Consider the following 13,696-nt stretch of genomic DNA (forward strand, 5'->3'; position numbering starts at 1 on the left):
AGTGGAACCTCCTGTGTTCCAGCTTGCACCCATTGCCCCTTGTCCTGTCAAGGGATGTCACTGAGAAGAGCCTGGCTCCATCCTCTTGACACTTGCCCTTTACATATTTATAAACATTAATGAGGTCACCCCTCAGTCTCCTCTTCTCTAAGCTAAAGACACCCAGCTCCCTCAGCCTCTCCTCATAAGGGAGATGTTCCACTCCCTTAATCATCTTCGTGGCTCTGCGCTGGACTCTCTCTAGCAGTTCCCTGTCCTTCTTGAACTGAGGGGCCCAGAACTGGACACAATACTCCAGATGCGGCCTCACCAGGGCAGAGTAGAGGGGGAGGAGAACCTCTCTCGACCTGCTAACCACACCCCTTCTAATACACCCCAGGATGCCATTGTCCTTCTTGGCCACAAGGGCACACTGCTGGCTCATGGTCATCCTGTTTTTCATCTGTAACTTGGGCTAATGCAATTAATTTCACTATTAACATGAAGTATTCACAACAAATTATTGCCAAGCAAAACAAAAAATATAAATTACTAATGCCAATTAACTTCTACTTTTTACTCAATGTGAAAAAAGAAAAAAAATCAGTGCATATTTTGGCTTTAATTCACAAAGCTGTTGCTGAGATAGGCCCAGAGGCATCACCTTGCTAGGGCAAATCCAGACCATCGCATTATTCTTACACAGCTGGTGAACTGCAGCCACTGGTCACTACATTCACTTGCACAGTTCTTTCCCTGCACAAAGCAACAGTATGCATTTGAAAACAAAGAGCCCACAATACCAGATCTTTCTCTTCTGCTACTGTGAAGCACAGTCTTTAAGAACTGAAGCATTAGCAGAAGGATCCATATGCTGTGTTGGGCTCATGTGGCAAGGTTTTGGCTGAGAGGGAGCTGCAGGCATATTCCCTGTGGATATGCCCTGAAGAGAGCTGCAGCACGTGAAGAGGACCCACACTGGAGCAGGGGAGGGTGAGGAGAAAGGAGCAGCAGAGAGGAACTGCTATGGACAGACCACAAAGCTGAAGGCTGCAATATTCAAAGAAAAAATAGCCAGAGAAAATGTTATCCAGATTATACTGAGGAATCCAAAATTTGATATGGTAAAGTACAGTCCTGGATGAAAATGAGAAAATGTTCAGTTACTCAGCATTAATTACTTTCGTACACAGAACCAACAAAAGCTGTGACAGGCTGATCTCTGGCTGTATCTACTAGTTGTTGATTGAGATAAGGAGTAAAAAGGCACAAATTTAGTTTAATAAACATAATGACACTGAAGCACACACAAAAAAACTTTCACGAAAGTTACCTGAATACAGTACCATATCTTGTAAATAGTTTTAAATTATTTGGTAAGTGGTAAGAGTTTATAAGTTGATATTTGATACAGTAAGAACTTTTTTATTTGTGAACAAGCACTAGAAAAGTGCCATGCCTACAGTACGTAATTACCACAAACAGCTTTATAAAATTAACAGAAATAAGTTGCATTTTATTCCTTCAAAACTGGTTGAAGCTACAAATTTTCCCAAGTGCCCCATTTAATTTCTGATCTGAACTACTGAACTGTAGCAGAGCTGGCAACTATACTGTACAGAATGTATTGGAGATTTGTGTAACTTGATTTCAGAGAGCAATGCAAATAAACTTGTAATTGCCTCCTCACTGTCCTAAATAACAGGGTGGTCGATACAGAGATATTTGCATCTGTTTTCTTGTCAGTGAACATTCACTAGAGTAAATAATTTTATCATAGCGCACAGAATTATCAAACTACGGAAGTGTGAATATTTGCAAAGAGGGAAGGTTTGAGAATAAGATTACCTTCTCAGGAGGAAAAAAAAAAAAAAAAAAAGGCAAAATCACGCCTCCCAAACTGTCACAAGGTATAAAATCAAACTTAAAAGCAATAGTGACAAGGCTGTTTATATAACTATGATATTAAATTAAAATAATTCAAATTTTTGACATGTCAGACTTAGATACAGTTGCTATCTCTGTCCAACGTTGATATGCTAGAAATTCCTATTGAGCAGAACAAACTATTATTATTCAAAAACAACTGCCTGCAAAAAGTTTATTAGTACCCTAAAAAGAACATGAATCCTGTAAGTTGTATTTTATTCACAAATATGAGACTATAGTTGGGTTTTCCCTAGAATTTCTACAGTCAATAGCAAACCTACTGCTCAAAGAATGTACTGTAATTGTTAGATACAGTCCTACGAACAATGCTAGGAGACACACTAGTAGCACACTCCTCCCCTCCCCATTCTCAGACAAACTGAGACAACAGATGACCTAGCTACTCCTCTGTCCTTGCCTGCACTGTCTAATTTTTTCATTGCCCTTGCTCACTGTATCATGTGTATTAATAGTAACATTCCATTTTCATTGCAGGGCTTGAAATTCAGATAACGTAAAGCAAACTTATTGTTGAATATATTTCACTGTGCAGGCTTTTGGATTTGATCTTCCTCTGAAGTGTGCCAGTATCTTGACCAAATGGGCATCTTGGTTCCCCTTTATTGCCTTAATCATTGCTACCATGCAACCTTCGTAATCCACTGTGAGTTCAGTAAACTTTCTTTCCTGGAGTAATCTCAGTGCAAGCATAACGCACAAGAAAGAGGCTCTGCCAAAAGGGGTTGCATACACTTAAACTTACTGCTGGCAATGTCCAAAGCAAGAACTTCAGAATCTAGATGAAACATTTAATGATCAAGTCAGCCTACTCTTAGAGGGAGTTTAAAAAAAAGTTCAGTGAAATATTTTCCAAGTGTCATTGTTTGAATACAATTCATTATTAAATAATTCTATGTAAAAGCACAAATTTAGCTGGTGGAGTCAAAGGAGGAAGAAAAGGATAGACATGCAGTGTTTCCGTGCCAACATGATCACAACCAAACTTGATTCAGGCTCTGTCTATTCCTGCATATGTAATCACACACTAATGTGCTTAGAAAGCCTCAAATGTGTGATATACTAAAAATACTACCCACTATATTAGCATAACAAATACATACATAATACTACAACTGCATATGCAAGTTGCAGGTACAAATTCAAATGCATTAAGTTGCATTATTCAAGCACTGAAGACCCTCACTTTTTGAGACCAGACACCAGTTCACTGAGGAATTGTAAAAACAAAAGTATCTAGTCTCTACCAAGTAATTAACAAACTAGATGTAAAACAGATTAAGTAAAGGAATAAGAAACCTATAATAAGAATAATGAAGAGCACAAACCTTAAGTATTTTCAGTATATCAGCAGCCTGACTTACGATTCTGCTTGCACATATTAAAATTTACGGCAAATTGAGTTTTTCAGACAGATAAGCTGGATGGTCGCAGAGTTGCGGTCAACGGGCTCAATGTCCAAGTGGAGACCAGTGACGAGTGGCGTTCCTCAGAGGTCGGTATTGGGACCGGAGCTGTTTAATATCTTTGTTGGTGACACAGACAGCGGGATTGAGTGCGCCCTCAGCAAGTTTGCCAACAACACCAGGCTGTGTGGTGCGGTTGATACCCTGGAGGGAAGGGATGCCATCCAGAGGGAGATGGACAGGCTGGAGAGGTAGGCCCATCCAAACTGCATGAAGTTCAATAAGGCCAAGTGCAAGGTCCTGCACATGGGTCAGGCCAATCCCAAGCACAAATATAGGCTGCGTGGAGAATGGATTGAGAGCGGCCCTGAGGAGAAGGACTTGGGGGTGATGGTTGATGAGAAGCTCAACATGAGCCGGCAGAGCGTGCTTGCAGCCCAGAAGGCCAACCGCATCCTGGGCTGCATCAAAAGCAGTGTGGCCAGCAGGTCGAGGGAGGTGATTCTGCCCCTCTCTACTCCGCTCTCATGACACCTCACCTGGAGTACTGAATCCAGCTCTGGGGCCCCCAACATAAGAAGGACATGGAGCTGTTGGAGTGAGTCCAGAGGAGGGCCACAAAGATGCTGAGAGGGCTGGAGCACCTCTCCTATGAAGACAGGTTGAGAGAGTTGGGGCTCTTCAGCCCGGAGAAGAGAAGGCTCTGGGGAGACCTCATAGCAGCCTTCCAGTACCTGAAGGGGGCCTAACAGGAAAGCTGGAGAGGGACTTTTTACAAGGGCAAGTAGTGGCAGAACAAGGGGTAACGGTTTTAAACTGAAAGAGAGTAGATTTAGATTAGATATTAGGAAGAAATTCTTGACTGTGAGGGTGGTGAGACACTGGAACATGTTGTCAAGAGAATTTGTGGGCCGGGTTGGATTGGGCTTTGAGCAATCTGGTCTAGTGGAAAGGTGTGCCTGCCCATGGCAGGGGGGTTGGAACTAGGGTATCTTTAAGGTCCCTTCCAACCCAAACCATTCTATGATTCTATAATAAAACAGAGACTAATTACCTCTGCAAGTCTTTCCAGGACAATTAACCAATCCTAAACAGACACATGGAATAAATTCGACCAACAATAAAAAGAAACATGCATCTTTGAGTAACAGGAGGTGAAAGTATACATTTCAAGAGTGAGTGGGATGACAGAACACCAGGCAAAGAAAAGCTATGAAAACAACATACTTATTTTCAGTCTGACAACAAGAGATAGCATCCTGAATTGTCAAAAAATCAGGACAAAGAAGTTCAATAAGCTAAGAAAACAGTTGTTATGCAGGATTTCAGATGGACCTTCACGGGAAAAGACTGTTATGTTTATCAAGGCCAAAGAAAAGCATGCTATAATATTTGAAACAGATGAAAGTCAAGACAAGAATTGTAAGCTCAAACTTAACAGTCACCAGAACACATCAGAGAATTAGGATCTCTCCTTCTATTCCAGGAGAGCATAGTTTTGCAAGTTTTCACCATTTGGGCAAGGTATGACCACATGTCTATAGATAATCAGTAAAAATCAAACACAGAGAAAATAAATTGGCCCCCATGAAACCAATACAAAAAACTGAACCAGAGAACAGCAGCATTCTGAAGCCAAAATGATGACAGAGGGACAGAAACTAAACAGTATGAGAATATCAAAATGTAGACAATATCCCAAGATTAAAACAAAATTTTGAAAGATGGGTAATAGAGGAGATGAGACTAGGCCAAGAGAAATCAGAAGATAGTGTCATTAGATTAATTACTTAACCTAGAAGAAAAGAAGGGATAAGAAAAATATCTTATTTTGCCAGTGCAGAGCAGAATGAAGAAAAGCCAACAAGGCAAGAATAAAACCCACACTACTACGTTCTGTCAACATTATCCTAGAAAAATCATCAGTATTGAGGAAAGACAGCAAAAGAGCTGGAGGAAGATCTACATGTTTCAAGAAATTAAGTCTTGATGGTGGCAGTGTACGTTGCAAAATAACACTGAGTTAACCTCAATGAAAAATTAGAATTGCTTATCTGCAAAGATAGCAGAACTGAAGGAGAGAATAAAGTGAGCACAGAAAGTAAGTTCTGTCATGGACAGGAAGGTCAGTCATACCAATGGAGAACAGGAAGTAGTTTTGGGGCTGATAATCTTGGCAATGAACACTGATAAACTGGAAACCATCTGATGACTGAGTAAAAGGAGGAAAGAAAGGAGGAAGCTGATGGAAATTACGCAGAGGGAGGCAGGAGTATTTAGAAATCTAAGAGAACATTATGTTTGAAGAATTATATATGCCTTTGATAAGCAGAAACACTGTACCAGAAATACTCATTTAATAAAAATAGGTTTAGATCAAGAACTATGAAGCAGAAGTTATCCTAACTAATGCTAGAGAATGGTATGTTTGTTCTCACCTGAAAGCAGATCTCTTCTGACAGCTACATTAACAACTGTCACTTTGCTGGTTGGTATGCCACTGCTAGAGCTGTTGTGATGGAGGCTTTAAAAAAAATATCAGCTGCTGTGTATGGCTTACTTTTCACTCAAATCCATAAGGACAATTATTTGTGCTCCCAAAGGCTACCTTGAAGTGTTCTAAGTTTTCAGAGCTGTTGCCAAGAGCTGCTGGATCCTGTGATAATACAAATATGCCCACTACCATTCTATTCGGATAATTTACAAATGTATGGGCAACCATCAAGGACATTACTTTCCCAGGTCTGCCGCATGGTAGGGCTTCTATATGTATGCAGAAAAAGAATGTGTGCACTGCATTTCCCCTCCATCTGCAGGCACTGTTTACATGCAAAATCAATGCAACCACAGATTTAGAGTCATACTGTTTCTATTCCCTTCCAACCCATGCACTTCTGCTTGAAGCTGCAAAGGACATAAATAATATCATACAACTTCAAAAAAAGCAAAGGTATGGCCTTAATGTGCTTCAAAACAATACTACTTATAAAATGTATCAGCAAGCACTCTTTAGTAATTTTTTTCTTCAAACTAACAAAGACAGAAGTCTTTCCCTGACATGGGGCAAGATTAAGTTGCTTGTGCAGCAGGTCCCAAACTGCTTAGAAACAGCATGGCTTCTAAGAAAACCAGAAAAAAAACAAGCCCTGTTTAGTTTAATATGCTATAAAACATGAGCTGAACCACTGCAATTTATGAGGCTTTAAAAGTCCCATTAGCAGAGATTTTTACCCTAAGAGGAGGGCAGCGACCAGTACAGCCCTCCCCATTCACGGTAAACACTGAGATGTTTCTACCCGTCTGCAGATGCCTGTTCCTAGAACATACCACAACAGAGAAGGAACTTAAGTAATTTGAGGTGACTAATGTGAGCTCTCTGAACACATCTATCCAGTTTATGGCCTGAAAGGATGCTACAAGTCCAAAATAACACTGATATGATCCTCTAACTGGCCATTCAAGTACCGAGTGCTAGTTACAAATAAGGATTAACACATTGGCAGAATGCATGTATAGCTAAGAAAATAAAATTATGTAGAAATAACACATTGCAAAGCTGGAAAACATTTCTCTCCTTCTCAACCTTCCTCCTCCCAAGAAGGTGGGAATGAACTCCAGGACTGAGCTCTCACGAATTCTGCAGTCTCACTTACATCCACAGTCCAAAGCAGGCATACTGCAGGTACTTAGAGTGGAGCCATGACTACTACCTTATTACTTTTAGCCCTGCATCCAGGTAAGTCACATCACCAAAATTCAGGTTAACTTAAGGAAAACCTTCATTTCTTTCACCATCTCCAGTATGTTTTATGGCAAAAAACCTCATAGGAACCAGGTAATTATGAATCTATTTAAACTATTTCGAGGCTGAGATGTTCCACAACTAGTTTTGACCTGAAGAGGATCCTTTAGGTTAGAGAAATATCTCTGGATTCAAACTTGAAGAAGCTTTAATACTGTAATCATCTCTTCTAAAAAAAATTCTAAGGAGATTTACTAGGAGCAGACTGTATTGACAGTGTTCCACTCTGTGCACATCAGTGTGAAAAGCTGCTTCATTTTCAGGTTTAATGGGAAGACAGTACAATTTCCCCGTAGCCTGGAACTTCTTAGATAATTATTATAGTTATTATCATAGAAGACTAATAGAAAAGCAATGTATTTCTAATGTGCTCTAGTTACTATACAGGCAGCAAAAAGATGTGGGAGCACCACACTGCACCACCTTCCAACAATTTTTTCACTGAACTCTAGAAAAGTTTTCTCCAAAGATTGAACTCAATTTTAGAATTAATTTCCTTTATCAGTATTAACGATTTTTATTTACTTTTATTGAAAATGTAGTAGTAAAATTTCATTGGCATTTGTACCAAGAACTGGTTTCTAAGACTTAGCTTCATCTAGTGAAGATTAAAGACATCATGTGGGAGACCAATACTGTCCAAGGTTTCAGAATAATAATAAAAAAATAACAAAAATTCTGAAAGCTATACTTTCTTGTAATTAATTTTAAGAGAAGAGGAAAGGACTTGAAACAATACATTTTCTAAGAGTTTTTCACCACTGGACTTTCTTCTCAAGTACAATCTCCCACACTCGAGTAAAAACTATTACTTATATTTCAGTAACACCGAATGGTTTGTCAGACAAAGCAAATACAAAAAAACATAAAGAATAGCAAGATAAACCTAGTACCAGGTAAGAACAGAACTGTAAAAAGCTAAGAGTTACAGTGTAACCACCTGAACTTTCCAAGAGCACAAAACTGAGACAGTAAAAGCTACAACCTAGAGGAAGACATATTAAGTGTTTCTGGCTATTATACATAATTTGTCTTTGCTGGAAATCATCAGCTTATATCTAAAGTGAATGTGCACATTTGAAATAAAAATTAAGAACAATGGTGGCTATTAATAAAGACGCTGAAAAAAACATCTCCATAATTTACAGAGGACCAGAAAATGCCTAGGTAATCCCGCTCACCTGTCTTCACTAAAACGTCGACCAACCAAAATTTTACATTTGTCTGGAGGGAGACAAGCTGCTAGCAAAGGTACCGTCCTTAACACTCGACTTTCCTGTAAAAAAAGAAAAGTTACTTTTGAATAAAATTAAGGAGGGCTTCCCTGAATTGTTAATGTTTCCATTTACTTTCAAGTTCTTTTAATCACAGACACAGAAAAAAATCTTACCAGGTAACAGAAAAAAAAATATCTACAAGCAAAAATACCCAATTTTGATGCATTCAAACTGTATTGTTTTGATTGACAGTACTAAACTTAGCCTTAATTAACCTATGATCATCAGCATAAATTTGAACTAGGCTATCAGTATCGAAAACAACAATGAAACTTCACAGAATAATAAACAGTAGGCAAAAAACAGCATTAGCATTAATGTAATAGGTTGGGGACCTAATGTCTCCATATTGGAAAATGAGGGGAGGGCTTGATTTCCACAAACAGGTGCTAAAAATAAAAGCACTGGGTGTATCAGAACAGTGTGAAATACAAATATCTCCACACTGCTGTCACTTCACAGTAACCAGGACAACACCACCAACACTGCCATGAGTACTCATTCTCGTGTCTTTCAGGCTGTGTCGACCAGGCACCTGCCTATATCTTTGTGCCACAGATGAGGAAGGTGACTGCCGTGCCTCAGTGGGTGGGGAGAAGGGGCTCTTCGGATCTCAAAGAGCATTAAAGAGAGCTGTGTTGGAGCAGGGCTTCCAAAAGTGGACGAAGAGGCAAGTACTGCCAGCTGAAGCAAATCATCTACTTATCAAACAGAGCAATTTGTTTCTGTCCTTTGTTTAACTCAGCTGGAAATACACTAGTTTTTGTCTAGACAAGAAGTATTGCAAACTGAGCTTGAATACTTAGGATGTCAATTAGGAAGTCAGTTTTCCCATCAGGAAAGAGGGAGCATAGATTTATCTTCCATTTAATGAGGACAGCAGCCAACATCAAAAACTGAATGAAAGTTTCAGTTTATTTATTTATCACAAAAGAAACAAAAGAATGTTATTAGCTGAATCTAGTACGAGTCAGGACTCTAGAGGTCAGGTGAGGATTACAAAAGCCCTAAACCCAGTAAGAAATGAGTTCTTATAATATCCTCAACCTGAATGTTTCACGATTGAGACAATGAAAATCCAAAGATCAGACCCTAAACCACAGGATTAATTAATGAAAACCCAGGGGGGGTTTGGTTTGTCTTTTGATTTATGAGCCGTGAATCAACAGTTCATTATTTGTGAACACATAAGGCCTTGATTTGCGCTCTCAGTTCTCTCTGGGTGGCTGTTACCTTCCACAAGCATCAATGTGCAGCTGTGGCTCTCACATTGTCTTGCTACCAAACTGCTGTTCTGTGAAGACTTTTATCACTGTTGCCTAAAGTCTTTATTAATTGTGCTTTTTCTGATACATATCTACTGATCCTCTATAAATAAAACATTGTGGAGTCAAAGGAATAAGTTGTCCTGCTATGTCCACTACCACTTTGCACAGAGGCAGCAGCAGCATGATGTCTCCAAGGGACAGATGAAGATCAAAGTACCTCGAGAGTGAAGTCCTAGCAAGGAGGGTAGAAATATCCTTCAAACTACCATTGATTCCTTCTGTCTCAGCAAAGCAGAATAAGCCATCAACAGTGGTACAGTATTATTTGTCTTTACTCCATCATAATTAAATAACACTCCAATTCACTAGTCAGAAGACTCCCTTCTTCATAAGAACATAAGAAGTGGCAATAAAGGAACTGGAAGAAAATCAGTTATTTGCCTCTGATAAGCAAAACCAAGAGTTATCATCAGTCAAGGGAAAGTTATTCAACTGTTCCCTCCAATGTCATATCATTACTTCAGAATTACCTTTCATATAAAATAAATACACTCTCTGACCAACAGAGAAAATAGAATTTCCAATCTAAAAAACAATGCATGTTTACAGAAAGACAAAACATAAAATTCAAAGCTGAAAGGAATTGTTTGAGAACAAAAGCTTAACAATAGCTATGTCAAAATAACATTAAAAAAATGTTTCATTCGTTTATAATTTTCTTCATTAAAAACCATTTGTATTTAACTAGACTATATATAACCTATGTGTCATCATATTGGCTATTTTCCATTTACTGGTTTGAAAGTGAGCAGTTACTGGCTCCTGTGTTCTTCTCAGTGTTCTAATAGTGATTTGCAACTCTTTTTTTATTCATTATTTGAACATTGGAGTACATAAATAGAAATAGGATTGGAGGACTTATGTGGTGGGCTGACCTCGACTGGCCTACAGATCCTCACCAAGCTGCTCCATCACTCCACTTCCTCAGCAGGACAGGGGGGAGAAAATAAGATGAAAAAGACCTCATGGGTCGAGATAAAGGCAGTTTAATAAAGAAAAGGCGGTGTACCGAAGCAAAGGAAAACAATATTCTCTCCTTCCCATCAGCAGGCAACGTCCAGACACTTCCTGGGAAGTAGGGCTTCAGCAGGTGTAGCAGTTGCTCCAGAAGACAAATGCCTTAATAACAAATGCCACCCCTGCCCTCCCTTGCCCCAGATTTTATTGCCTCATATGTTATGCCATATCCCTTTGGTCACCTTAGGTCAGCTGTTCTGGCTGTGTCCCCTCCCATTCTCTTGCCCACCCCCAGGCTACTGGCCTTTAGAGGGGGGGTTTGTAAGGACAGCCTTGATGCTGTGCAAGCACTGCTCAGCAGTAGCCCAAACACTGGTGTGTTATTAATATTGTTCTAGCCACAAATACAAAGCACAGCACTATGGGGGCTGTTACGGGGAAAGATAACGCCATATCAGCCAGACCCAGTACAACTTACTTTCACATTTGTTTTTTTTTTCTTTTCTGGGAATTACTGGTACTTTTGGTTAGCGTCATCCATCTACAATAAGCAGGACAGTTCTAACTAATAATAATGTTTGTTAAAGCCAGCAGATATATATTTCCTCCAGTTTTGTTTATAAATTGTTAGGACAATTAGGAAAAATTTTCCTCTTATACTTGATTCTTACTGTTCAATAAGGAATACTACACAGAAGTAGTACTATAATGAGCAAGTCAAAGCTAATTACGTGCATTAGATCAATATACAAACTCATTAAATATACACAATCTAAGATTTCTTCTCAGATGCTTAACATTGAAAATTCTTACACTTCTATAAAGAAAGAAGTCAGGGGAGCAGAACAACCTAAACAGATACCCTCTGCTATGCTTTAAGGGTCCTGTCCTGAGTTATACCTATCACCCAGGTTTTAAAAAGTAGATAATGGCCTACACTCTGCTGGAGATCACTCCAAGGATGATACAGGGCAAGGTAAGACAAATGTATACAGGATTTGTACACCTAACTATGCCACCGACCTGACATAAGGTTCATAACAGTAGGCATGAGAAGGGAAAAATGACAAAATTATTTTATTTACTTTTATATATACATATCTATATGCAAAGAAGAAAAAGAAATTAGGCTAGGCAAATAACTCCTTCACCTTTCCACTAGTCCTGATGCTGGGTTTGGGATACTGGGTTTCTATATACTTAATTTTTAAATTACTCTCATGAACAATGGTACACTAACACTATTGAGAAAACAAGTATTTACCCTTTGACATGGAATGCTGAATTCTCTTAGAATTCCTTCACAAATAAAAATCTAATTAACTCATGGACTTATTATGTAAAATGGAAGCTGGATGGTAGGATTCCTCACCTGGGATCCACTGCTCTGCAATAAGTGATTCCTGTCTCTTTCACAGTACCTGATACCTGCACAGGTCTATCTGGCAGTATGGCCTCTGGACAGTAGGAATGTGGAGACATAACCACATTAATCAGAGCACAGGACATGCTCCTGAATTCCTACATTACCATCTGGCCTGAATACAAGTCTCAACAGCATCATTTGACCATAGCTGGTGGCTTACTTCACTGCGCTGTGGACTTCAAAGACAATAAATAACGAAGCACATGGAGGATGACAGTCGACACTGATGTGCAGTAGGGGAAAGACAGTAACTATCTGGTTAGTTTAATGAGATACTTTTGAAACAGACTCTTAAGAGTGTATCTTTAACAAAACAGCAGACTGAAGGATCAGATACAGTCCAGAAGGCTTATCTGCCTTCAAGAATGATTGTACTTTGAGTATAAGCAGCTACAGCAAAGGGAACCTATCTTTTGTCAGGTATGTGTCTGCTGTTCTGGAGTCAAAAGCATGACCAGTCATCATCTAAGATGAACACTTTCAAAGGTCATTGTAAGATATTCTTAGCTTCCGATCATGTTTGGATTTATCTCTGATAAGCCAAGTGCCCTCATATAGTCAGATAGTTATATTTTTCCTCTCATATGGATTGTCTTCAAATACAGTGGTCTTCCAATACTAGTTTATTGGGTGAATTACCATTATGTAACATATACTAATGGCAAAGTTGCATCCCATTGTAACAGACAGCTGTTGTGACTGCTGATTAATAAAAAATGTAGATAGCCTTTCAGAAGGACACAGAAATGGTGTAGGAAATCTAAAAAGAATCTGCAAATTTTTCTAATACTTTCCACCATGAATAAAAAAATCAACACAATTCAAATGCCAATTCAAAGTTCTCTGGCACATCTTTAAATCTCTTTTTTCCAGCAAGTGGCTTAAGCATACACTTAAGTACTTTTGAAATAAGTAGTAACACAAAACAGTATTCTTATAATAAGTAGTCAATTAGAAATCACTGCTTTCCCATTCAGGGACCAAATATGTCATGGCTTCTGTTTTGTTTCTCTGTGAAAGCACACTTTTCTCTAACTTGCTCTTTTACATTCTGCTTAAGTTCCTTCAGGCAAAGACTCTCTGCATGCTGAGTTACTGTATAATGCTAAGTAAACAGCTGGACCAGAAGAGTACAGGTTTCTGAACTTCAGTCTAATTTGTAGACCCACCACCTATCCAGATCTGTGTAACTGCAGTCCAGCTTCTAAAACCCTTACGATACACCACCATACTCCATTGTTAACAGACAAGAAAACAACAACATAAATTCTCCTATTAGGAAAACAAAACATACTGTTCATTGGCTAAACAGCTAAGGTCATCACTAAAATGAATTGCTTAATTTGTATTTTTAACAGAACACTAACATCAATGAAAGACCACTGCTATAATCAAAACACATTCTTCCCTGGATCAGCTCTGAGCACCTCCATGAAATACCATGTCAAGATTAATTCTTGCAATTTGTGCCAACGCAAGCAGACTTCAGATTCTAGCAGGACTATTCAGGTAAGAAAAGATAACTTGCATGCACGGAAGTTGCAGAAATAAGGTGTAATTTCAGAAGATACAAT

The 13,696-nt window shown here is 39.0% G+C and overlaps 1 protein-coding gene across 3 annotated transcripts in view; it reads right to left on the minus strand.

Moving 5' to 3' along the window:
• The window catches only part of DTWD2 (DTW domain containing 2), a 130,602-nt gene that overhangs the window by 74,350 nt on the left and 42,556 nt on the right, over positions 1-13,696 (minus strand). For all 3 annotated transcript variants that reach the window (XM_068423485.1, XM_068423486.1, XM_068423483.1), the window contains exon 3: positions 8,316-8,410. In XM_068423485.1, the coding sequence (XP_068279586.1) occupies positions 8,316-8,410 (95 nt within the window). The remainder of the gene's footprint in view (positions 1-8,315; positions 8,411-13,696) is intronic.

The sequence above is a fragment of the Nyctibius grandis genome, chromosome Z (genome assembly GCF_013368605.1).
Source record: "Nyctibius grandis isolate bNycGra1 chromosome Z, bNycGra1.pri, whole genome shotgun sequence".
Lineage (NCBI taxonomy): Eukaryota > Metazoa > Chordata > Aves > Nyctibiiformes > Nyctibiidae > Nyctibius > Nyctibius grandis.